Source organism: Eulemur rufifrons, chromosome 15 (assembly GCF_041146395.1).
Source record: "Eulemur rufifrons isolate Redbay chromosome 15, OSU_ERuf_1, whole genome shotgun sequence".
NCBI lineage: Eukaryota > Metazoa > Chordata > Mammalia > Primates > Lemuridae > Eulemur > Eulemur rufifrons.
This window is the reverse complement of record NC_090997.1, coordinates 12,378,893-12,406,188: the sequence shown is the minus strand read 5'-3', so window position 1 is coordinate 12,406,188 and position 27,296 is coordinate 12,378,893. Positions and strand designations below refer to the sequence as shown.

The window sequence follows — 27,296 nt, the reverse complement described above, 5'->3', positions numbered from 1 at the left end:
AAGCACTTTACTTTTACCATAACTTTTAAAAGCACTTTACTTTTACCATAGCTTTTATCTTGCCATAACTATTTTTCACCTTGTTGGACCACAGTGTCAGCATTGTGACTAGGAAGGAGAATGTTTTGGAAATAGGGATGTCTTGGCCATATTGACTAACCATATTATCTTTTACAGAGACGCTCTCCTGGTCTGCGTTCTGACTCTTCTTTGGAACAGAGCTTAAGGATCACTGTTGGCAATGATCACTTTTGTGTTACCACACCAGAACGGCGACGGCTTAGTGATCGACTGGGATCACCAGTGGATAATCTGGAGGACATGGACAGGTAGGTTTTAGCTAAGGTAGGATACACTATACTCATACTTGAAGGCAAAAATGTTGCTGTTTTCTGAATGATCTATTTGAAGGATTGTACCAGGCACTAAAGTTATTCCCTGTATCCATGTGTCCATGTTTCCAGTATCAAGTATAACATTAGAAAAAGGCCTTGAGTGGGGAGAGTTTATTGATGTAGACTCTTGCTAAATGAATTGTATAAAAGGAAAAACAAAAAGGTTATCCTAGTCTGACTACAAAGAAGAGACAGAGAAGACATAATCAGAACAAAATCAAAAACAGGCCGGGCGCGGTGGCTCACGCCTGTAATCCTAGCACTCTGGGAGGCCGAGGTGGGCGGATCGTTTGAGCTCAGGAGTTCGAGACCAGCCTGAGCAAGAGCGAGACCCCATCTCTACTAAAAATAGAAAGAAATTATATAGACAGCTAAATATATATATAGAAAAAATTAGCCGGGCATGGTGGTGCATGCCTGTAGTCCCAGCTACTCGGGAGGCTGAGGCAGGAGGATTGCTTGAGCCCAGGAGTTTGAGGTTGCTGTGAGCTAGGCTGATGCCACGGCACTCACGCTAGCCTGGGCAACAGAGTGAGACTCTGTCTCAAAAAAAAAAAAAAAAATCAAAAACAGTTAAGATGGAGTGGATTCTAAAATACTGAAACTTTGAGGGGGTCCCTTCTTCAAAGGTAAGTTCTGGAAAAAGTAGGAAATCTTTTTTTTAGCTTGTCCAGGCTGAAATATAAATTCAGAAAGTGTTAAAATAAATTCATGTCTAATGTAGGTATGTATATAAAGTATATAAAGCATTAATAGAAAGTTAGAGATCTTTAAAAGTGTTATTTATGTCTTTAAGTGCTGAGAAAGGGCAACTACACCCTACAGAGTGTTGCGTATACACCTTAGGTACTAGGAACTTAACATATACAGGATGTAAATAATCACACTGGGTGTTTTTCACCTCACAAAAGTAAAAAAGGATGAGAATGCAGGAAAGCACTTTCTCAGAGTTGAGACTGTTAGGTCTCTGCTCACACATTGGGAATTTTCATAAATGATTAGCAGTAGCAGTAAATCAGTGTAATGACTGTGCAGTGGTGCACAGAGCATAGCCAGGCAGGTGGGGGACAGCTGGGCAGGAAGTCTGAAGACCAGTGCTGCCATTGGTAGTATATACTTCAAAGCTCCAGTGGCTGTGGAGGCAGAGTAACAAGACAGGACAGTCTTAGGTCATACAACACTGAAATTTCTGAAGATAGGGCTTCAATGTATGTGACTATAATCACTTAATTGAGGCAATAGCTCTTGCCTTTCCGGCTACTTCTATTTTGGGAGATGATTGAGTAGGCAGTCTGGGTAGGTGGTGTGTGGTATGATTGTCTTCCTTCCTTGCTGAGGTTTTGAGTTAACTTCAGCATTTCCTCTTGGTAGGCCTAGAGTGTCACCTCCCCTTCGCATAAACTTTCTTGTGCTTATGTGCTTTAGATAACCAATTGTATTTTTAAATTATAAAAATTAAAATTTTAGGGAGTTTGGGACAGTAATCTTCTAGAGTCATGTATTTCAGAGAGACAAGTATACTTTAGGAAAAGTGAGATTAAGGTTCTAAGTGGAGGTGCAAGGTCATTGTTTATACTTTTGCTCCCTATACCTTTGTGATCCTTTCCTCTTATTCAGTATGGTTTGTGTGGATAATTATCGTGCCCTAAAACCAATCCACAGGACCATTGGCATACTCAGGATGACTTCTCACAGTGAATCTAGTCTTCAGCCAGTGAAATAAGCCATTTACATCCTTTGTATGTAAATGTTTTATTTTTTTTCCCTGAGACCCTACTATTCTTTCTTTTCCTTTATTGAGTCTGTTAAGTTTTATATCAGGCTTGGGTGACAGCCAAGTTCCCAGGGTTGTTAGTATCCTCATCTTAGCAGCCCTGTATGTAGAACTGTAACTTATTCTAAACAGAAAACTTGAACAGGTTGTGTGAAAAATACTGATGAGACACTTAGCTTTTAAAGACTTATGGATGTGAGGTCTTTTTCTCCTGTTCATCAAAGTACTTTGCACATTAAGTGTTCCACTCATGGAATTCTTATCTCCTAATTCCTTCTCCATGTCCTAACTGACATAGGTTGAAGGAGTAGGAGTTTTTTCCCCCCTTCTGATTTACCTTGGGGACTAGACAGAAGCAGACACCTTTCTGCAGGCATTTTGGGGATTCATCAGAAGAAAAGAATGGAGAGTTTGGGCTCTGAAGGACTTTTTAAAAAAAATCATATACGTATTTTTTTTTTTTAGAGATAAGATCTCACTCTGTTGCCCAGGCTGGAGTGCAGTGGCATGATCATAGCTCACTGCAGCTTCAAACTCCTGGGCTCAAGTGTTCCTCCTGCCTCAGCCTCCCAAAGTGCTGGGATTACAGACGTGAGCTACTGTGCCTAGCCCATACACAATTTTTAATAGCTTTATTGAAATATAATTCATATATAGTACAATTCACCCATTGAAAGTGTACAGTTCAGTGACTTTCCATATATTCACAGAGTTGTACATTTACCCTGCAATCAATTTTAGAACATTTTTATTACTCCAGAAAGAAACCACGTACCTTTTAGCCATTGCTCCCTCCATCCTACCCCCATCCCTAGGTAGTCACTAATCTACTTTCTATCTCTAGATTTGCCTATTTTGGACATTTCATATAAATAGAATCATATACTATATGGTCCTTTGTGACTGGCTTCTTTTACTTAGCATAATGTTTTTAAGGTTCATCCATGCTTGTAGCATTTTTATTGCTGATAACATTTCATTGTTTGGATATACCACATTTTGTTTTGTCTGTTCAATGGTGAATGAATGGATAACATTTGGGTTATTTTCACTTTTTGGCTATTATGAGTAATGCAGCTGTGAATATTTGTGTATAAGCTTTTATGTGGACATACATATTTTTTACCTTGTTAAGGGAAATTTGTAAACACAGAAAAGTAGAAAGAACTCCCATGTACCCATCACCCACATTCAACAAGTTTTTAAATAAACCTTATTTTAGAAAATAGTTGGACTTAACCAAGGCTTTCAGAGAGTATCCATTACTGGACTATTTCAGGCTATGGGAGATGAGTCCCTTTTTAGGGCTCATTCTTACTACAGCCAGTTCTCTCTCTTATTCTTTGGGAGCCTAGGGGAAGGAGAACATGAACTTGTAATAAGCAACCTGATTTTTGCCTTTATTTACATGATAGCTCTTTTTTTTTTTTTTTAAATGTTTTTATGCCTTCTTTCATTGTTCTATGCCTCCTTTTGCTGGAGATTTCAAGTCAGGCTTTCTGAGAGCCATCTTATTATTTCTAGCTTTTTTTTTTTTTTTTTTTTTTTTTGAAACAGAGTCTTACTCTGTTGCCCAGGCTAGAGTGCCGTGGCGTCAGCCCAGCTCACAGCAACCTCAAACTCCTGGGCTCAAGCAATCCTCCTGCCTCAGCCTCCCCAGTAGCTGGGACTACAAGCATGCACCACCATGCCCGGCTAATTTTTTCTGCCTATGTTTATTTGTCCATATAATTTCTTTCTATTTTTAGTAGAGACAGGGTCTTGCTCTTGCTCAGGCTGGTCTCGAACTCCTGAGCTCAAGCGATCCACCTGGCTCGACTTCCCAGAGTACTAGGTAAAGTTTATCCTTGATAGCCTTTCATCAATTTATTTATAACTGTTGTCCAGGTATACAACTTTGAGCAGAGGCAGGGCTAGTGAATGAGAAAAGGCTACTGTTTGATGTTCTGCTAATGTAGTCCCAGAGATAGGAAGGCAACTATTAAAAAACAAGGGAAAGTCATTTCTAGAAACTCACAAAGAACAAAAGCAGCTACTAGAAACTGTAAAAAACACCAATAATTACCATCCTCTAGATTATAATTCACTTTGGAATGTTAGTGACATGTAAGCACTTTTATTTTTCATTTAGATTATTTTAAAATTACGTACTTAAAGTGCTAGAGGATCTTTATTTCTATCTATGATTTAAATCAGAATCTTCCCACCTGTGAGAATCCAGGTTCCTGTTACCCATCTCCTCCCCAAGAATCTGGGGAATTTTAAGATTTCAATGTAGTATGAAATAGGAAGGAATAGGGGAATAAACTAAGGATGATTTGTAAAATCAAACATAACTGGAGTAGAAAATTCTGATCTGTATATTAGCTGAAAACAACACCTATTTCCAGTTAGGAATGTTCATGAGTTGAGTCACTCCATTGCTAAAATACTATCTACTATAGAAGCTCTGTGGCCATAGTGCCCCAAAAGATTTGGACTGTTGTGTATGGTGTAGAGCTCTGAGCTGAAAGGACAGATGTCCCATCCTGTGTTTTTCCCTTCATGCCATGAAGATCCAAGACCTTTGTTATTTCTATGAAATAAAACTGTGTGGTGAAGTAAACCATTGCTTACTCTTTCCTGGGCCCAAGATTAGCAGAGTGTTTGTCAATAACCAGGCAAGGAAGGAAAGAGGGTGACAAAACAGGCTGTGAGGGAGTTTTGTGGTTTTAATATGTGAGCCAGCAAGACAAAGCATTGAAGAACCTTCTAAAATGTATGAAAAAATCATGCTAATTAGATCAGTTGTTAAAAAAAAAATTTCCCCACAGTGAAACACCTTTTTTCCCAGATGAAATATGCAGATATAAGGTTGGGGCCAGTGTGATTTAAATGAAGTAGAAGGGCCAGAGTGCTGCCAGTTCTGCTTTTCCAGCACCTCCTTCCTTTTAACAGCTCCTGAGAACTCTAGAATCTCTGTGGAACACAGCTTAAAAACCACTGATCTGGACTGATGTTTCTCAAACTTTAAGTGCAAACACATACCTGGAGATCTTGTTACAATGCAGAGTCTGGTTCAGTAGGCCTGGGATGGAGCCTAAGAATCTGTATTTCTAAAATGTTCCCAGGTAATGCTAATGCTGCTAGCTCATGCCACACTTTTACCAGCAAAGAGCTAGAATTTAGCCAAGGTGGAGTTGTGTAACCTGCATGATACTCTGCATCCCCAAAGTCTAGTCAAAGAAATTAGCTTAAGGGTTCTATCTACTAGTAGATATATTGGTAATGTCCCCCATTGGATAGAGGCTGAAGCTGCTTGCGCCCCTGGGGAAAGGAAGAGGAAATGTTCTACATACTGTACGTAGATCTGTTTCTGGACTTCATGATTATAGTCTTTTGCCCCAAGCACTGTACAGCCCCCTTGCCCAAATGGTGGTCTCTAAGCTTTGTCTACTCTTGCTGTTTTCAAATCCATTATGTTCAGTGATGCTTGTCTCTTTCTTCAGGGATGATCTGACTGATGACTCTGTCTTCACTCAAAGCTCCCAATGCTCTCGGGGTCTTGAGAGATATATTTCCCAGGAGGAGGAGCCTCTCAGTCCTTTCTTGGGACAACTTGATGAGGACTACCGAGCAAGAGAAACTTTCCTGCATCGATCTGATTATAGTCCCCATATCAGTTGTCATGATGAGCTGTTGCGGGGAACAGAACGAAATAGAGAAAAACTCAAAGGCTCCTACTCTGTACGATTTGAGGAGAGGAGTCGGGAAGCCAAAAGACCCCGTTATGATGACACAGAGAAGATACACAGCATGGGAGGGGATCACCCAAGTTTTACATCAGGGACTCGCAACTATCGACAGCGTAGACGAAGCCCAAGCCCTAGGTTTCTAGACCCTGAGTTTCGAGAGCTGGATCTTGCCAGGCGAAAGCGAGAGGAAGAGGAAGAACGAAGTAGGAGCTTGAGTCAGGAGCTGGTGGAAGTTGACGGTGGTGGCAGTAGTTGTTCCATCCCTGGATTATCAGGTGTCCTAACAACATCAGAGCCAGGATATTCTTTGCATCGGCCTGAAGAAGTATCTGTGATGCCCAAGAAGTCCATTCTGAAGAAGCGGATTGAGGTGGACATGGAGCCTTCCATGCAGGTCTCTGCTGCATATCTTCTAGGGTCTCTTATTAGTCCCTCTACTATCTTAAAGCCTGGTTACTTCCCTGGGGGCTGTGTCCCTAATGGTATGTTTGTAATATATGCTGGACCAATGTTGTTATGCCTGTGGGCTGTACTTTCTAAGACTCTCCAATGAAACTGTAGGCCTCATTATGCATCAGTAGAGAGTTTCTGTTACCATATAATAGGCTTTCTAAACAGATGTTTTAGAGAGTTGCTGTTGTAAGTTTTTTCCTTAAATTGGCAGCCCTGTAGGAATCTTTTTTTTTTTTTTTTTTTTTTGAGACAGAGTCTCACTCTGTTGCCCCGGCTAGAGTGAGTGCCGTGGCGTTAGCCTAGCTCACAGCAACCTCAAACTCCTGAGCTCAAGCGATCCTCCTGTCTCAGCCTCCCGAGTAGCTGGGACTACAGGCATGTGCCACCATGCCCGGCTAATTTTTTCTATATATATTTTTAGCTGTCCATATAATTTCTTTCTATTTTTAGTAGAGATGGGGTCTCGCTCTTGCTCAGGCTGGTCTCGAACTCCTGAGCTCAAACGATCCGCCCACCTCGGCCTCCCAGAGTGCTAGGATTACAGGCGTGAGCCACCGCGCCCGGCCCCTGTAGGAATCTTTGAATATGGGTTTCTTGGAAAGGAAACTTGAAGGGCAAGGGGAGGAGGTGATCTCAATTTCCTTACCTCTCTTTAGAGAGAAGACAAAATGTATGAGTTGTAGGACACTAGATAAGAAATCAGGTGATTCTGATTTTAGACTCAACCTCTGCCACCAACTTACTGTGTGGTTTTTAGACAAGTGACCTCACCATTCTGGGCCTTGATATTTTTTTCCTCACCTGTGAAAGTATGGTTAGGCAAGACCATTAGTTTTTAGCTGTCCTCTCAAGAGCTAAAGTCTTCTGAGGAAGTGCCTAAGGGCAGGTAGAGAAGCAAGGCAAGCCTGATCAGTTAGGGTTCCAGAGTTTCCTGTCTCCACTTCAGCCAAAGCAGCTCCACTTTTGTGTGTTTTTTCTTTTGGGGGTCTATAGAGAAGAAAACAAACAAGCTATGGGATCTTTAAAATCCTTTGGAATTCAGATTCTTTGATAAAGTCTATGACAAATTGGCAAAGGTGAGGATTTCATTTAATCTGCCTGTTTTCCTATTTCTCCTTGCTATGGCAGAGACATCTAGAGACATGCGGACCCATATCTTAAACCTGGCTGGGGATACTTTACCTCCCTTTTATCCATACTCATATCTCCCCTATTAAGTGAGGAAGAACAAAGTATTTAAGTATTAATATTTATCTCAATTACTAGGGTTCTAAGATTCTGCATAAGGGCTAAATCAGTTGTTTTTGTCTTTGCAGCTCGAGAGTTTTTCCAGCAGTACCAGCTCCAGCCAGGATCACCCCCTCTACTCTGGACATCCATCTCTTCCACTAAGTGGTGCTATTGCTGCCTTTGCCTCAGAGATTGAAAACAAGGGGACTATGGTAGAGACTTCCCTGAAGGAACCTCAGGGCAACCTCTACCAATGGGGTCCCCTCCCTGGGATGCCCAAAGACAATAGTCCTCTCAGAGAAAAATTTGGAGGTTTTCTGTGCCGCAAGGAGAAGTTGGATATGAAGGCTGAGGGACCTGAGCGAAACACAGACTTCTTACTGCCTCATGAGAAAGCTAGCCAGGATGGCAGTGGTTTTTCCCGCATTCTGAGCATGTTGGCTGATTCTACCAATACACAGGAAAAAAGGCGACGTAGCTTCCCTGACATTGAGGATGAGGAGAAATTTCTCTATGGGGATGAAGAAGAGGACTCGAAGGCAGAACCCCTACCAAAGCCCCTTGGGGGCTCTGAAAGTGAAGTTATGAGGCAAAAGGCAAGCTCCCTGCCCTCTTCAGCTCCAGCCGTGAAGCTAGAATCTCTAGAAGAGACCAATCCTGAATATGCCAAGATTCATGACTTGCTCAAGACCATAGGGCTGGATATTGGAGTAGCAGAGATTAGTAAACTGGCTGCGCGCACCCAGGAACGACTTCATGGCAAGAAGCCATCATCACGCTCCTCAGCTGACCGCTGTTCCTCAGTTGACCGGCATTTTTCAGCTGACCGTTGTTCCTCAGTTGACCACCATTTCTCAGCTGATCGACGCTCCTCAGATCCCCACAGACTGGAGAGCAGGGATGCACACCATAGCAATACTCTCTCCCCGGAGGTGTCCCATCCACACCCAGCCTCCCCTGTGGATCCTTACCTACTCAAAAAAAACAGCCCCCCATTCCTAAAGTCTGACCATCCAATGGGTCATATTTCAGGACCAGAGGTGGTTGGCAGTGGGTTTCAGTCATCTGTTGCGGTCAGGTGCATGTTGCCATCAGCCCCATCTGCCCCAATTAGACTTCCACATTCTGCTTTATCTCAGTTTCATATGCCAAGGGCCTCTCAGTTTGCTGCAGCTCGGATACCTCCAAACTACCAGGGACCTGCTATTCCACCTGCCTCCTTTGATGCCTATAGGCACTACATGGCATATGCAGCCTCAAGATGGCCCATGTACCCCACCTCCCAACCATCAAACCACTCTTTACCGGAACCACACAGGATAATGCCAGTAACCAAACAAGCTACTCGTAGCCGTCCTAATCTCCGTGTGATCCCTACTGTGACTCCTGATGAGCCCAAGCAGGAGGAGTCAGTGCTAGGCTCAATTCCTGCGGCCCAAGTGCCTGTCCAGGTGTCCATCCCGTCACTCATAAGATACAATCCAGAGAAAATCTCTGATGAGAAGAACCGTGCTTCCCAGAAGCAGAAGGTGAGTATTAGCTTTGCATATCCTGTGCCTGAGTTGCCTACTTTACCATAAATTTGTATTTGCCTTTTAGGAGGGGCTGGAAATTTATAAGGCCCTTTCACTTTGGAGGCTGCTGTCATCACCCAAAGAAATGTATATAGCTCTTCTGTTCTTCTCACATGTTTTATCTGTAGGACTAAACAAAAGTCTGGCCCTAGGTCGTACTGAGATTGCTAGGTTTTTTTTTAGTTTATTTCTCTATCCATATTGTCTTAAAACACTGGGTAGGAGTTAGGAGGCTTCAGGTCTTCAATATGAATATGACCTCCTCGTGGAGTGGGGAACCAAAATTGAGTTGGATGTAAGAGAATCAGTAAACTCATTTCATCCCAGTGAGTTCTAGATCATTCTCCAGTAATGATTATGGGAGTTAAAAGCAAATAAATTACTTGTTGCTTGATAAGTAAAGCAAATCAAGAAGTAAATTTTGCTGGTTCTGGTTTATCTTAGAGGCCAGGAATAATAATAACATATTTTTATGACACTTCTTTTTTTTTTTTTTTTTTTTTTTTTTTTTGAGACAGAGTCTCACTCTGTTGCCCGGGCTAGAGTGAGTGCCGTGGCATCAGTCTAGCTCACAGCAACCTCAAACTCCTGGGCTTAAGTGATCCTACTGCCTCAGCCTCCCGAGTAGCTGGGACTACAGGCATGCGCCACCATGCCCGGCTAATTTTTTGTATATATATATTTTAGTTGTCCATATAATTTCTTTCTATTTTTAGTAGAGACGGGGTCTCACTCTTGCTCAGGCTGGTCTCGAACTCCTGACCTTGAGCGATCCACCCGCCTCGGCCTCCCAGAGTGCTAGGATTACAGGCGTGAGCCACCGCGCCCGGCCTGTGACACTTCTTAAAAAGCAGTTTTTATATTAAGGTTCCTTGGGTTTCCAGGCTGTGGGAAGGGAGCAGTGGCTTCCCTAATATTTAATAATTCTGGTAATTTAGAGCAGTAAGTGAAAATTATATAGGGATGAGGAATATAGAATAGAAGAATTTTGAATGGAACAATTAATGCACGCTGTTAATTTTAAAGGTCTTTAGATAATAAGTTACTTTATTTAAGAACGTAAAAATGTATATAAGTTTGATTAGCTCATAAAAAAATTAAGACCTGAGGAGAAAAAAAAGGAAAGGAAAAATTGGAGGGACAATCTTATTTTTTCCCAGTTAAAAAAAATTTAGCCAATCCTTGGGAAGACAAAAAATACTTCCTCTTAATTTTCTGTGGTATTGTTTCCCTGAACTTGTCTTTAGTTTTATTGAAGTCTTTTGGGGAAAAGGAGAATAGGTTCAATAAAGATAAAACTTAAGACCTCAGAGACAGTGTTCGGAGATTGAGGACTTTCTCTTTACTTTCTCTTTAAAAGCCTAGCACACCCAAGTCAGGGCTGATAATACATAGACCTGTTATTATACATTGGCCTATATTATAGACAAGTCAAATTTGCTTCTTTCCATTAGGTGATAGTAATATAATTGAAAGGTCATGAGCTTTAGGCCAGATACACCTGGATTTTAAATCTACTCTTCCTGGGTAAGAGTAGATGTAACTTTGGATGAGTTACTTAATCATGTACAACTTCAGTTTTCCCATTATAAAATAGGGAAAAGGTTGTAGGATTAAATAACGTGAAATATAAAATGTAACGTGAAAATAAAATACTGTGCCTCACCCATAACACATATTAGTTCCCTTCTCCATGATTCCCTTTGGGGCTCAGAACCACTGTCTAATAGTTGCTGTTAGTGGCCTTAGGTGCTTCCTACATGAAATCAATACTTTCTGGGCAATGTAATTCTGAAAAGAAAGATAAAAGATGATTGTATTCTGGAACTTAGATGGGAATGAAATATCACTTTGACTATAAAGTCAGAGCTGCTGCGTGCAGGTATTTGGAGCCCTACATTCAGATAATGTCTAGCACAAGGGTTTCTGGAAGAGAGAAATAGAAAAGGGAGGATGTTGGAGAACTCTCTTGCCATTTTGTACTTTGCAGGTTATTGAAGAGAGGGAAAAACTAAAGAGTGACCGGGAAGCCCGCCAGAAGAAGATGTACTATCTCAGGACCGAATTGGAGCGGCTTCATAAACAACAAGGTGCCAGACAGCTCCTTTGCATGACTGCCTTTTTGTAGTAACAAGAACAGGAGACCCAAATGGAGAGGTTTTGGTACTCTCAGACAGGTTCAGTGACCTGAAGCCTCACTTTTTAAAAAATTTTTTGACATATTAGACTTACAGAAAAGTTGCAATAATAGTGCGAGGAATTCTCAGGTAGTCTTCTCCCAGATTACTAACATTTTACTACATTTGCTTTATCCTTTTATTTCTCTCTCAATCGTGTGTGTGTGTGTGTGTGTGTGTGTATGTGTGTGTGTAATTTTTCCTGAACTCCTTTAAATTTAAAGTTGTAGATATGCTCTTTTACTCCTGAATTCTTAAGGGTGTATTTCCTAACAAAGAATGTACATTCATAACTGTAATACATTTATCAACATTAGAAATTTAAAAGTAATACTATTATGCAGTCTACCAATCTTATTCCTATTTTACCAGTTAGTTGTCCCAATAATGCTCTTTATACCAAATGAAAGTACAAGATAATTCATCACATTCAGCTGTCATGTTCTTTTAGTCTTCTCTCATCTGTAACAGTTCCTGAATCTTTTTATTTCATAACATTGACATTCTAGAAGAGAAGAGGTCACATATTTTGCAGTGTCCCTTAATTTTGATTTGTCTTATGTTTCCTTATGATTGAATCCAGATTATTTATTTTTGGCAGGAATATCATAGAAGTGATACTGACTTCATACCATATGTTGATTTGTCCCATTACTGGTGATATTAACTTTAATCATTTCGTTAAGATGGTGTCTGCCAGGTTTCTCTATTGTAAACTTACTATTTTATCCTTTTTAATTAGTAAGTTTCTTATAGGGGGGATACTTTGAGGCTGTGTAAATATTCAATTCTCTTCAAGCTTCCGTCCACTAGTTTTAGCATTCATTGATGATTCTTGCCTGAATCAGTTAATATTATGATGGTTATTGAATAGTGATTTTCTAATTTAATCATTCCTTCTACTAATGTTGGCTTTCTGTGGTAAGGAGGAACTTCCCAACCCCTACTCCCATTTGTTTATTCATTTATATCAGTGTGAATTCATGGATTCCTCATTCAATAAGTTATAATTTTTTATTATCATTATTTATTTTATGCTCAAATTGTTCTCGATTTGGCCAGTAGGAGCCCCTTTGAGTTGGCTCCTGTGTCCTTTTATTTTTTGGAGACAGAGTCTCATTCTGTTGCCCAGGCTAGAGTGCTGTGGCGTCAGCCTAGCTCACAGCAACCTCAAACTCCCAGGCTCACGCAATCCTTCGGCCTCAGCCTCCCAAATAGCTGGGACTACAGGCATGCGCCACCATGCCCGGCTAATGTTTTTAGTTGTCCAGCTAATTTCTTTCTATTTTTTTAGTAAAGACAGGGTCTCGTTTTTGCTCAGGCTGTTCTCGAACTCCTGACCTTGAGCAATCCTCCTGCCTTGGCCTCCCAGAGTGCTAGGATTACAGGCATGAGCCACCACGCCCAGTCTCCTATGTCCTTTTGATATTTCCCCATCTTTTTTTTTTTTTTTTGTATCTCTTTACTTTTTGGCACAAAAAGATGTTTCATGATGCCTCACTTTTTATTCCATCTCTACATTTATGCTTTTAGGAATTCGTGTCCACAGGAAAGTACCTGACAAGGCTTCTAAATACTGTAGCTTGGTGATAGTATGAAAGAACAGAGAGTAGGAGAAGATATAATTGCTTCTGTCTAGGTTTGGACAGTTTGAGGATGAGAAATTTAGTTACAATGTATGGATTTTTTTTTTTTTTTTTTTTTTTTTTTTTTGAGACAGAGTCTCACTTTGTTGCCCAGGCTAGAGTGAGTGCCGTGGCATCAGCTTAGCTCACAGCAACCTCAGACTCCTCGGCTTAAGCAGTCCTACTGCCTCAGCCTCCCGAGTAGCTGGGACTACAGGCATGCGCCACTATGCCTGGCTAATTTTTCTATATATATTTTTAGTTGTCCGTATAATTTCTTTCTATTTTTAGTAGAGACGGGGTCTCGCTCTTGCTCAGGCTGGTCTCGAACTCCTGACCTTGAGCGATCCACCCGCCTCGGCCTCCCAGAGTGCTAGGATTACAGGCGTGAGCCACCGCGCCAGGCCAATGTATGGATTTCAACTGTTTATGGATGAGAAATTTAGTTAGTTATCCTGTGATAATTAAAATGAGGACCTGCAGTTTAGAATGGAAGGTAACATTGGGTGAGCCTGAGGCAAAAGCTAAAACTCAATGAAGAAATTGTTAAAGTGTGCTTAAATCAGATAAAGTCAAATATGTGACTTTGAATGTTTTTTATCCTCTGAATAATTGTTTGGGTCTCTGAAAAGAAGATAGCTGCTGGATTCATAGTTATAGCATGAATTAACTTTTTGGGGGGACACACACACAAACTTGTATTTACTATTATGGAAGTTCATGGAGTCCCTGAAGCCTGTCTATAGATCCTAAGCTAATAACCCTTACACAAAAGATAATACAATCACTCGCTCTGTACCTTCATCACCTACACCAGCCCAAGTAAAAGGAGAGTCTTACTTGCTCTTAGAAATTTTGGTGAGAAAAAAATTTGTAACCTTAAACCCTGATAGCTTACTACTTATAAATGAAAAATGATTCATCTTAACTTATTTTCCCTGTGTTTCTTTTTGACAACATCTGACTACTCAGGAGAAATGCTGCGTAAGAAACGAAGGGAGAAGGATGGCCACAAAGACCCACTCCTGGTGGAGGTGAGTCGGCTTCAGGATAACATTATGAAGGACATTGCAGAGCTACGACAAGAGGCAGAAGAGGCAGAAAAGAAGCAATCTGAACTGGACAAAGTGGCTCAGATCTTGGGAATTAACATCTTTGATAAATCCCAGAAGTCTTCAAATGATAGTAAGGAGCCTACAGAGAGGCCTGGGAAAGCAGAAAAATCTAGGAGCCCAGAAAAAGTGTCATCATCCTCAAACAACTCCTCCAGCAACAAGGTAACAACTCAAATTTTCCATTTCTATTATCTTATGTCTTTCTCCCCATGAACTCCTATAGAAGCTTTCCACCCATTTTCTTAGTTTAGTTTTCCAACCTGTTCTTACTCTTGTTAGTAATTTTCTTAAAGTGTAGATCGGATCATGGTACTCTCCTTCAGACTTTCAGCAATTCCTTGTTGCTCACAAAGTAGAAACCAAAATCTTCAGTATTCAGGGCCTTCCATGTTCTTGTTCCAGCATTTATTCCTTAACACATTAGCTGCCATGTGAGTTGTATTTAACTTACACTAGTTTTGAGCCCGGGGCCTCATGAAGCATATGTAATTCACATGTCTCTTTCCTTTGGGAGCTGTGTGCACTATTTTTCAAGTTGCATATAACTCACACACAGAAAACAATAAAATAACAAATTTTTCATTAAACTAGAAAGGATCGTTTTGTTTTCAAAGTTTTTATTCTATTTTTGTAATAAAACATTGTGGCCCCAAAGAAAAAATTTTTTTTCTAGGGTGGCCACTCCAGTCTGGCTTCTAATCTTCTCACAACTTGTATATATACCCGTTTGGGGTTTCATGTTTAGCAACCAGGTTCATGTTTAGGTCACTACCATGTTGCTAAAGCCAGTGGATACAATTCAGTCAGCAGCATTTGATGCAGAGAACTACTTTTTCCTACAAATGCTTTCTTCCCTTGGTTTCTGTCACACTTCTTTTCCTCTTAGTATACTGGCTCTTGCTGCTTAGTCTCCTTTGCTGTCTTATCCTCTGGTACATGATCTTTAAATATTTGAGTTTCTCAGGGCTCAATCCTAGCCCAGTTCTCCAGAATTCTCTTTCTCCCTAGGCCATTTTATCCCATTCTATTCTAAAAGACCATGTAATAACTTCAAGTTTATATTCTAGCTAAAATGCATCTTGTGAGTGTCTAACAACCTACTTACCATTTCCACTTCATTGTCTCATAGGCATCCCAAATTCATCCTGTCCTAAACTAAATTAATGATTGTACTCAACCTCCCTCCAACTTTTTCTTCCTCTAGTGTTACCCATTGTCAGTGAATAGTACCACTATCCAGCAGTTTTCATGCCAATAACCTAAAAAGGATTCTTTTTCATTTAGTTATTTATTTTTTAAGGCTGGTCAAGTGAAGCAGTGGGAGTGGAGAACAAACAAAGGAATCTGTAACTGGTTGTGATCAATTAGTTGTAAACAGCACTGCACTCAGACCAACCCTAAAAAGCATTCTTAATGCTTGCCTCTTCCTAAGTGCTTCACATCCAATCAATTACAAATTCTGTCAGCTCCCCCTCCAAAGTAAATCTTAATTCCATCCAGTTTACCATCTCTATTGCCATCCAAGTCCAGGCCACATTAATTCTTGTTTGTAATGCTACATTTTTAATCCTTTCCCCATACACAGCCAGCAATATTCATACCTATCGCTACCTCTTCAGCCTCATTTTATGTCTCTTTTTCTGCCTTGCCCACTATAGTTTCATTATTAGCCTTTTCATTCCTTAAATGTGTCATCCCCTCTGTTCCTTTACTTTACTATGCAAACCCAACTCTTTCCTTATTCCCTCTTCTAACTAACTCATATTCATCCTTCAGATCTCAGTTTACATGACTTTCCTTACTCTCTTTTCTGGTTCCCCAGACTGTTATATTTGCCTGATGTACACTCTCATGATCCCTTGTAATTTTCCTTCTAAGCATTTATTATGACTGTTGTAATTATATAATTACATGTGTTCCCCCAATTAGATTTCTTTTTATTTTCTGAGACAGGGTCTCACTGTGTTGCCCAGGCTAGAGTGCATTGGTGACACCATAGCTCACTGTAACCTAAAATTCCTGGGCTAGGCTCAAGTGATCTTCCTACCTCAGCCTCCCAAGTAGCTGGGACCATAGGAATGTGCCACCGTGCCCAGCTGATTTTTCTAGTTTTTTGTAGGAACAGGGTCTCACTATGTTGCTCAGGCTGGTCCCAAACTCTTGGCCTCAAGCGATCCTTATTCCCTAGCCTTCCAAAGTGCCGGGATTACAGGCATGAGCCACCATGCCCGGCCTAGATTTTAAGGTTCAAAAGGTCAGGGGCTATATCTGTCTTATTCTCCAATATATTACTAGTTCCCAGTACATAGCTCAGTGCCTGGCACATAGTAATAACTACTGCTCAAGAAACATTACACTACGTGTTATACTCCTACCACCTCAAAATGCTTATAGTTTTCCAGATGTGCAAAATGCTATTTATGTCACTCTGATTTTGCATTAATAATCCTCTAAGCCTGGAATAATCTTTCTCTCAACCCCACTCATCCGTGAAGGCCCAACTTGAATACTGCCTCCTCCTTGAAGAATTCCCAGAATTCCACTCTTCTTTAACATTCACATAATACTGTTTCTTTATAAGATTTATTTCATTCTGTTGTACTTAAAGACTGTTCTCTGGTCTGTCTCCTCCACTAAATGAGAGCTTCTAAAAGATGAAAGAGTATAGCTTATTTATCTTTGTATTTTCCAGGCATGCAGTATGTCTGTCTCATAGTACATGTTCAGGTAATGTTGAAGGATAGGAAAGAGGATGTATTCTGTATTATCTATCACCCAAGCTCTAATTTCTCCTTGTCTTCCTAGGAGAGTACTCTTTTTCAACCAGGCAGGATTGTAGTCTTTTTATACATGGGTCTTGAGTCCAGCGCCTTTGATGGGAGAAGAGCTTAAAAGCTCTGGCCCTTTATAGTCAACTTACACATTGGGGTTCTGTTTATATACCCACCCCATGATAATCTCTAATCTTGATTAGGGTGAGTCTTCATATTCTCTGAAGCTAACCAGGGATATGCTTTTGGTTTTCATCTCAGCAGTAGGGAATGATGTGTCTACAACCTTTCTTTCCTACCTGTCCTTGGTGTTTCTTCTTTCTTTGCCTCTCTTTACAACTTATAGTTGATTTGACATTTTCTTTCTCTTTCTGTTCATTTCAGAAAAATATGCAAAATGCGTAATTCCATCTATCTAGAAACAACTATTAATACTTTGGTGTATATTATTTCAAACACTCTGCATTAATTCATTTAACAAATATTAATTGATCACCAAGAAAGCATTAGGTACTAGTCTAGATATGGGAAGTATAGCAGGGAACAGTATAGACAAGGTTCATATTTTCATGGAATAGAAGACAGACAGTAAATAAACTACATATTAGATAATGATGAGTACCTAAAAAAAGAAAACAGGATAAAAGGGATATCAAGTGGTTAAGGAAGGTCTTTTGAATAAAGTGACATTTAATATTCTACCTTTATTTACATATCTTTATTGATTATCCAAGTGTATTTTGTTACTTTTCTCAGTATATCATGAACACCTTTCCATGTCAGTAAGTATACTTGTATAATATCATTTTTAACCACCTTGATTTTTGTTGTTTTTGTTGTATGGATAGCAAAATTTATTTAACCATTCAAACCACCTGTTATTTGACATAAAAATTTTCTTAGAAAAAAAGTCAAGGGGTGGAATTGCTGTGTCAAAGGGTATACAGAATTTTGAGATATGTAATATATGTTCCTAGATTATATTCCAGAAGATGGTGCCAGTTAATGTTCCCACCAGCAATATATGAACTCTCCCATCCCCTACCTGTTGGGTGTGATCTTTTTAGTGACTCTTAAATAGGACTTTGGTAGGGAAAGAGTATCTTTGAAGCCCTAATTGTTTCCCCTTCTCTATCGTATCTTCTTCTCCCACCTAGCTAATATTCCAGGTGCCCAGTTCCCTCATCTTGTCTACTATAGAACCTCAATCATACTTAACCCTCTGTGTTGCAAAATTATCTTTTTTTCTGTGCCTTGCTCCCCAACATTAACCAAAATTCTCATTTCCTGAGTGCTTTGTTCCCAGCTTGGCAACAAATTAATTCATATTAAAGTATTTATTATTGATAAGTTAATGTTAGGGAGTTGATATGTTTTAAAAGAGGATTCAAATTAACACAAAGGTATTAAATCTTAGCAGTGATATTTTAGGCAGTTAGGAATATTTTACCCAGATTCTTTTAAGTCATCCCACATAGATGACTGTTTGCTTTATATGTATATACACCAACTCTACTTTCCAGTTTTCCATACCAGGATGCATGTGTTAAGTGAATTCACTGTCAGCCTATTTTCTGCATTTGCTTTGTTTAACCTGTCAGTTATCTTTTCTGTTTTGGTTTTTCTTCCCTCCATTGTTGCCATTATGATCAAATTTAACTAACGTATTTAGTTGCATAGGTAACACATTCAACATCTACCAGAGGGTATACAGTGAAAAGACTCCTGTCCACCTTTTATTCTTCACTTCTCCTCTCCAGAGAAAGCCAGTGTTTCTACAATCTTGGGTATTCTTCTAGAGATATTTTAGGATATGTAAGTAAATATATTTGCCATTATGATTTACTCTCCACAATGTGATAGCACTATGGAGTCTGAGTCTTGGAGACAGGTTTCTCTTGGTGTTCCCCCAGCTTGTGCAGCTTTAGGCTTTGGAAATATGGTCATGTGGCCATATTTCTATTATTATGGACACTTTTTTTCAGAGAAGACAGATCTAGATTGCCTTGAGTTCCTTGTAAGTGCAGATTTTTCCCCTTTAGGAGTCAAAGGTAAACAATGAGAAGTCCCATACTAAGAGCCCCAAGCCTGCCGAAAGCCTCCAGCCAGCTACTAAGCAATCTGATCAGCTGACTGCTGTTTATGAGTATTACGATGCTGGCAATCACTGGTGCAAAGACTGCAACACCATCTGTGGGACCATGTTTGACTTCTTCACCCATATGCACAATAAGAAGCACACACAGGTAGGTATCCTGCCATCTGTTATTTCCACTCTCACCCTCACTTCCCGCAAACCTCTATATCCCTATCTGCATTACAAAGCTGGAAAATGAAATATTCTCATATGGGCAGGAGCCCCAATCTGAAGAGCCAAGAAATACCAACAAAGGAGACACCATCCCCAGGGCTCAGTCCAGGGGACCTGCCTGTAACTAAACACCATGACAAGTGTAAGTGAGGCTTCTGCCTCTTTTGATTCCTTGAGTACCTGATTTTTTGTTTCATTTTATCTTTTTCTAGTACTTGCTCTAACATATGTTTACCTTTTCCACAGGTGATTTCCGTTTAAACAGTTGGCGGTGGGGGTGGGTAACTGGGGGCTTCTGGTCCCCTGGTCTTATCTGTAGGGGAAAAAAAGAGAGAGAAATGGGTCATTGAGTTTTTAGTGCTGTTGTGTGAGCACCTCTGCCTCTTACAAATAGACACTGGATCCCTACAACAGACCTTGGGCTTCAAAGACCCACAGTGAGGCCAAGCAAGATTCTGTAAAGCGCACTGACAAGATAACTGTTCCAGCAAAAGGTATGTTTCCTCTCTACCTCCTTTGTGATTTCCTTATGTTCAGCCAAGGAAGAGGTGTCCCTGAACTAAGGTGCTAGGAAGCATCATAGCATGAGACGGCCATTCCTTTTACCCAAGCTGTAACAATGCCTTCTGTGTGCAAAACAGTATACTGGGTCCTGAAGCTAGAAAGAGACCTATAAGACAATGATCTCTACCCATATGGCTAAAAATAAAACAGATATTAAACATACACACTTAAAATGTAGCAGAACTGTCATTATCATTGGCTTAAGCACCAAATCTTACTTACTTGAAATCTAGGTAAAAAAAAGACACTAAGAGATGCAGTAATTTAACTGCCTTTTCAACTAAGAACTATAAAATATTTTGAGTCATTGTTATTAAGGGGTGATTTCCATTTAAACAGTTGAGAAGTAGAACGTTTCTTTGTCTTTAAACTTTTCAAGTTCTTACCTTCACAGGTAGCCAGTGCTGCTACTTTGTCTTTTAGATCTATAGAAGATAGAGTTCCTGAGTAATTAGTTACCAATATGAGAGATCCTTATATAAATGGTAGTGGGCTGTTTGGGAGTATAATTTTTAAATCTCCTAAGATGCTTTGTACTAATTAGAGTTTGAGGAGAATCAGCAACAGGAATGGGTCTGACACAGAAAACTCCCGAATTAACCAGTTAGTGTTCCCAAGAGGTAGAAAGAATAGAGGTCTAGAGTTCAAGCCTTAGGTTGGGAAGGCTATGCCATTGGGATTCACCTAAATGCTACTTCTGACTTCAAAGTAGGTAAGGTTCTCTATACTATAACCATTTTACTGCAGAGGGGTGATGGGATTTCCTTTGGTTACTGTCATTGTAGGTGGAAGCAACTTATTCTTTTGACTTTTTTTTTTTTTTTTTTTTTTACTTCTTCTAGGCTCTGAGTTTCTGATTCCCATCACTGGATTTTACTGCCAGCTCTGTGAGGAATTTTTGGGGGATCCAATTTCTGGGGAGCAACATGTGAAGGGTCACCAACATAATGAGAAGTACAAGGTTGGTCTTTGTAGTAGCCTATGGAGTTTCCAACTTTCTGTAGTAAATCCTTTTCACTTTATCAAACAACTTCAGAGCCAGAAAAAGTCATTGGCACTTCAAATTTCATATAACCACTAGGAAGTTCTCCTCAATCCTAGTGAGAGATGCTGAACCGGTAGAACCATCTATGTCCTTAAACAAGATTATGCTAGGGATTTCTACCAAATGAATTCTAATAGTGGTGGGTCCAAGATTTTCTCTTTTATAGTATTTTGACCAGTTGTTAAACCTTTATCTTTTCTCTTCCCAGAAATACGTGGACGAAAACCCATTGTATGAGGAGCGGCGGAATCTGGACCGCCAAGCTGGCTTAGCTGTGGTCCTAGAGACAGAACGGCGACGGCAGAGTGAGCTAAAGCGCAAACTTAGTGAGAAACCAAAGGAGGAGAAGAAAGAAAAAAAGGCAAAGATCATGAAAGAGGTAAAGGATGATGACACAGTCTCTGAGGAATTAGAAGACCAACTCTCTGAGGGTAGGAACTCCCTTGAAAAAGCTGAAAATAAAAGGAACACCAGCATCAAACTCCAATTAAAAGAAGAGGTAAAGAAGGATTCACCAATATCATCTTCTTTTGGGAAATTCAGCTGGAAGAAGCCAGAAAAAGAGGAGGAAAAAAGTTCAGTGGTTGCCCCAAATATCTCTAAAGAAGAGATCATGGAAAGCAGTAAGGACAAAGAAGATGGCAAAACTGAAGCTGGAAAGGCAAAGCCCATCAAAATCAAGCTCTCTGGGAAAACCGTTGTTGCACATACCAGCCCTTGGATGCCTGTTGTGACAACTTCAACACCGACTAAGATCCGACCCAACCTGCCTATTCCATCCACAGTACTCCGCAAGTCAGGTTCAGCCACAGTGAGCAAACCAGCTCCTCTTAACACCTTTCTGTCCATCAAATCCTCTGGAACCACCGCTAAACCTCTGCCAGTGGTTAAAGAGTCTTCAGCTGATCTCCTCTTGCCTCCAGACATCATCTCCAAAGCATTTGGAGGGGAAGAGGTGATTCTAAAAGGGTCTCCTGAGGAAAAAATGGTGCTGACTGAAAAGAATGAGCCATCCCATATACCGGAGCAAATGTTACCACCTCCTCCACCACCCCCACCTCCACCCCCTCCGCCACCTCCCTCTATACCTCATCCAGCTGCCCCGTCTGCTGCACAAGCAAATGTTGTCTTGGCTCCAGTAAAATCAAACCCAGTTGTATCTCAGACTCTCAGCCCTGGCTTCCTGGGTCCTAACGTTTTGAACCCAGTATTGCCTGTAGCCATCATGGCCTCAGCACAGCCAGCTGCTATTCCTTCTGATGAGACAGCTCCTGGGGTGAGTGAGAGTGACCGGGACCAGACGCTGTTCTCTGTGTTAGTACGTCCTCCACCACCCCTCTCAAGTGTGTTCAGTGAACAAGCCAAAAAATTGGAGAAGCGAAATTCATGCTTAGCCACAGCCAACGCTAAGGACCTGTATGACATATTCTACAGTAGTGGTGGAAAGGGGGCCCCTGAGACTAAGCTGAGTGGGGGTCCATTGGCCAATGGGGAAAATAGCAACCTCTCTAGAGCTGAAGGTTCAGACACCTCTTCCACTTCTACTTTGAGCAACAGTGCATCCCAAGAGAAGTCTCAAGATACTGAAAACCCCATTGCAAAAACTCTGGTGTCCTTAGGGAAATGGTCAGTTGTAGAACACATAGACCCAAAAAGCAGAGGGAGCAGCTATGGCTTCTTACAGCCTCTGGCAAGGTTGTGTCAAAGCAGGCCTTATGAAACTCTTACCCCAAAGACAGACACTTTGGCCATGTGGACTTCTGGTTCTTTCCAGAATGACACTAATAGGGATATGTCTCCAGAGGAGAAAACTGAGCTTGACCTGGGAGAGCCGGGGCCACCTGGTGTAGAACCAGCCTCTCAGCTCTTAGATATACACTGCTATACCAAGGAATCTCAGAAGTTGGTAGAAATCCACCTCATAGAATCTGGTAACCAGAATAAAGAAAGTCAAGAGCTCCACCATTCTGAGGATTGTGGAGAAAGTGAGGAAGAGACAAACACTGAAAAACTAAAAGGAAGGGTAGCAAAGCTCTCTGAGGGGGTAGTTGAAGAGGGAGGAGGGCCCAACATTGGGCCCCACAGCATAGAAGATGCTAATTTAAATCATGGGAACAGGTTCATGTGGGAGGGAGAATTAGAACAGTCTAAGTTGCTAATGATCGACAAAGAGGCTGAACAATCCAAGAAATTGATGGCAGCAAGTGAAACTCCAAGTAAAGTAGTGATTGAATTGAGTGCGCAGGCCCTCTCTTCCACAAAGGCAAAAATAGACTCATTTCCTGCAGAAGCCAGGTCTTTACTCCAGAACCCACAAGATACACCTGGGAAAATTTCTGCCCCGGAATTGCATCTTCAAACCCCAGTCAGATCAGCTATGTGTTTAACAGATAGTACACAGGAGCAAGGAGTTTCAGCTGGTAGTGAGGATTGGCTAGAAAATTCAGCTCCAGAATCAGCATCTAGGACTTCTAGGTACAGGAGCCTCCAACTCAAGAGAGAAAAATTTTCAAAAGACTTTCAAGGTCAAAAGATCTATGAGCTGGCTGTTTGGAATGAGAACAAGAAGAAGCCAGAGACCTGGGAGAGCCTGGAAAAAACAGAAGTGGAAGCTCTGGAGCTACGAGATGTCCATCCAGAATTAACAGTGACAATAGAAAGCAAGACCTTAGAAGACTTTGCAGCTACAGACTTAAAGGTAGACGAGCTTGCTACCCTGGGGAATCTGGGGGATATGCGGGTTAATTTCTGCAATACTCGGGTAGACCCAGCACATAGATCCCCAACTATGCTGTCTCAGAAAGTATGTGAAGAAAGTTCTGTATCACCTCTAGGGTGTAACCCCCCCACTCCCACTGACTTTGAACCAGTCCCATCTTTTTCTGGGTTTCCGTTAGATTCTCCCAAAACTTTGGTGCTTAACTTTGAGACAGAGAGTGAACAAAACTCGCCTAATCCCATAAGTGTGAGGATCACTTCTCCTAACATTTTGAAAACTGAATTTCCTATAGAAAATGTTGACCGCGGCTTGGGGGGCCTGGAGGGAACACACCAGGCCCTTGACCTGTTAGCAGGGGGAATGATGCCTGAAGAAGTAGAAGAAACTTGCCAATTAGAGAAACAAGAGTCACTCAGATTGGAATCAGAAACAATTAATCCTGCAGGCCTTGGGCCATCTCCTTGCCTTCCAGACCTCGTTGACTTCGTAACACGGACTTCTGGAGTTCAGAAAGAGAAACCATGTTCTCTACTCCCTGAGCCAGGTGACTCTTCTACATGTAGTTCCCTGGAGATGGGCCCACTACAGCTAGAAATACCGAATGCGTCAATCACAGAGGTAGCAATTCCTCAAGTAGATAAGGACAATGGCAACCCTTTGAATTTGGTAAAAACTCCAGCTTCACGGTCCCCCTCAAGGGAGCAGGTAGTTGGAGGCAATATGGTCCTTCAGGAAATGCTTGAACAAGAAGCTACAGTTGATGCCATTCAGGACCACAGAGAATTCAGTGTTCACAACCAAGAATAAATACCCAGAGCTACTTGCGGATGAATCAAATTGGCTTCTAGAAATCAGATGTCCAGAAGAGATCCAGGACTAGTTTGCTGTCTCATCTGGAACCTACACCAAGAGATGCAGTCAGCATCTTTACAGTAAATGTTTGTGGAAGCTAAAAAATTTACCTCCTTTTTTTTCCCCCCTTTAAAATACCAGACAAATCAGTCATAACTTCTATACATATCTGTAAAAAAGTATTTTCTGTTAATTTGTTTTTTGGCCAATTTATTTTCTCCTACTTTGTCATTAAAACCAAATGTCTATCTGGCTTACCGCATAGTGTGCTTTGATTGTATTTTGGCTTTGACTCTGCCATTTCTGGAATGTGGGGGAGGAGGGAAGACAGAGCTGACTTCTCCAATTGTTGTATTGTATTCCTACCCAATTTCCTGGGCAGCTGATGGATCTCTGGGAGAAACACCAGAAAGCTTGCTGAAATGGAAAACTTGGAGGAAGAATTGTTCATCTTTTAGGCTTTCCTTTGGATGCCTTAACATTGTTTGAAATGCACCATTAGTATTTTTGTTTACTGGTTACTTCCCTTATTGGCATGTCAACTCCTGTACTTCCCTTACTCTGTTGTCTTTGAGATGGTCCTGCTAATCCACAGACCTGTTTGGAAATGGCCTTAGTAAACATGGAAGAAAACCTGGCAGGCTCACTTTTGGAAGACAACAGATCGGTAAGGCTTATTCATGGCTCAGTGCCAGGAGCAGATACGCTTTTGGGGATCACTTTTATTTTTGAAATGGTCTTTGTTCATTGTATTGTGATCCAGTAACACTTTGTATTAAATTGTATTAAATTGTTTAGCAGCTATTTCTGTTCTGAAGAGGTAGAAGATCTGAAACTTGTCTTGGGATCGGACTCATTCCCTGCTCCACAAACCTATATGTATCCTTTCCTCTACCTCCTCCTTTCCCAAGTTATTTCCACCACAGTGTGATGTTTTGGGTTGTACATTTTGTTAAAAAGATTAAAGAATTTATGAGTTGGCTTGGACAAGTTTATTTTTAATGTGTTAATTACCTGGAATAAATGCATTAATCTCATGTTTCTTTCTGGATTTTTGTTTTGGAACCACACACATTTGAACTCCAAAGGAAAACTAGAACAATTAACCCCTGCTGCCTTATTGTCTATCCACACCCCCAACCATTCTTTCTTCACTTGTTTAGAGCTGCTTCCTTCATGCCAGAATGTTAGATTACATAGTCTGTGCCCCAGTGCTACCTGGACAGGTAGTGAGTAGGCAGCTGGTCGGGTATTGGCATCTTCCTGTTGTGAAGCTTTTTATATACCCTTGTGTTGACTTTCTCTAAGATCTTCTGGGAACTAAGCTTATCTAGGACAATCAGGTTCTTACTAAAGGTGCTGTTGGGCATCAGGGAACTCAGTCCTCAGATTTTCTAATCTCTGTCCCAGAATTCTATTCCCCCTCCTGTGCCTCAAAGATAATGCAAAATTGCTGGTCTTTTTTTCCCAAGAATTTTTTTTTTTTTTTTTTTTTCCTGTTTCTTTGTGTGCAGAGCTGTAGAATCCTTAGGTTGAGTTTGGGGAGGCTATTTAATTTTTCCAGAACCTAGGCTAATGTCAGTTTAGAAGTCATCCTGGCCTCTCTTCATGATATTGTGGAAAGGGCACACATTTGGGAGAGCTAGATCCTTGAATATGCCTTAGCCATTTGCCTTGCTGTGATTTTGGACAAATTAACTTCACTGTGTCACAGGGTGGTTTTGTTTTCATTTTTTAAGATAAGATCATTATCTCCATCTCAGCACCAAATGTGTACAGTGTCAGGCCATCCTGCCTGAGTAATCTTTAGAGGCCTGCTTTTTAGGCTGAAGTCAGAATTCAATGTACTTTTCTGGCCTAGAAACCATAGACTAACTCAAAAGGTGCCCTTTAGTAAAGCTTAAACCCAGGTGAGCTTCAGGGAGATTTGTTTTCCCAGAGAACTACTCCCTCCCCATTCTTAGAGGTTATCTACAGGAATTCAGTGAACATAAGAATTTTAAACACCAGTTTGTACTGATTTTCAGGCCTATTCGTTTAGTAAATTCACCTATCTTTGGGGAGAGACAGATGGATTTAGGGAAAGAGTGGGGAGGAGTTAATCATATCCAGATTCCAATCCTAACCTCACTTTCTCTCAAAGGGAGTCGCATTCTTAACTCTCTAGGAGGGGGTGGGGCACTTGAGATGGCTGGGAAAAAACAGGCAAAATCTAGGAAGGGCAGAACTAGTTCAAGTAGCTGGGGCTGGAATACTTTGGGCCTAAGCTTTGGTAGCAGTTCCTCTTGTACTCTGGATAACTTCAAGGTTGACACTAAAGGCATCTACCAATCTGGGGCTTTTTCTAGATTAATGCTCACTTCCAAGAGTTGAAGGAACGGGATTCTTCGTATCTTCCTTAAACCAGCAGAGGAAGAGCTTTCAGATTCTGTAGTATGGGCAGGCAGTGTTGGTGACTGCTTCCTCTTTGATCAGTGTGATCTAACTTTTCCAGAGAAACCAGGTGAAAGAAAGGGCAGAACTCTAACCCAGTAGATAGTGCCTGAAGGTAGAGCATAATCTTTCTTTTCATTCACTGTTATCACAGTACTAAATAAGTTGTCGTCTTAGGAGACAAAGACATGTGCAAGGAATGGGCCCCGACCTTTACATGTGGCTTGTGGTATAACTTTTAAATTTATACAAACATCAGGAAAAATTTTTACTGGACTCCTTCAGCTGTGAGAACAAATGATCAGCAGTTATGTTTAAATTGGGGCAAACACCTAATTTTACCTAAATTGTAGAAATAATCCCCTAAAAATCCTACTTGGCTTTGTGAATGAAGGCCTCCTGATTCTAAGCCATCTTTCTTCTATTCACAGCTGTTCTATTCACAGGGCACATAATATTCTTTGTTTCTACTGATATTGCTGAATATATAGAGTGTTCCCACTGCATCTCATGCCCCTTCATCT

At 40.9% G+C, this 27,296-nt stretch overlaps 1 protein-coding gene across 1 annotated transcript in view; it reads left to right on the top strand.

Moving 5' to 3' along the window:
* ZNF318 (zinc finger protein 318) overlaps window positions 1-25,327 on the top strand; it is a 28,119-nt gene extending 2,792 nt beyond the window's left edge. Inside the window, exons 2-10 of the mRNA XM_069487758.1 lie at window positions 178-329; window positions 5,658-6,297; window positions 7,673-9,115; window positions 11,151-11,250; window positions 13,935-14,239; window positions 18,891-19,094; window positions 19,554-19,653; window positions 20,566-20,684; window positions 20,977-25,327. Of these exons, the coding sequence (XP_069343859.1) occupies window positions 178-329; window positions 5,658-6,297; window positions 7,673-9,115; window positions 11,151-11,250; window positions 13,935-14,239; window positions 18,891-19,094; window positions 19,554-19,653; window positions 20,566-20,684; window positions 20,977-24,294 (6,381 nt within the window). The 3' untranslated portion in view covers window positions 24,295-25,327. The remainder of the gene's footprint in view (window positions 1-177; window positions 330-5,657; window positions 6,298-7,672; window positions 9,116-11,150; window positions 11,251-13,934; window positions 14,240-18,890; window positions 19,095-19,553; window positions 19,654-20,565; window positions 20,685-20,976) is intronic.
* The last annotated feature ends 1,969 nt before the right edge of the window (window positions 25,328-27,296 follow it).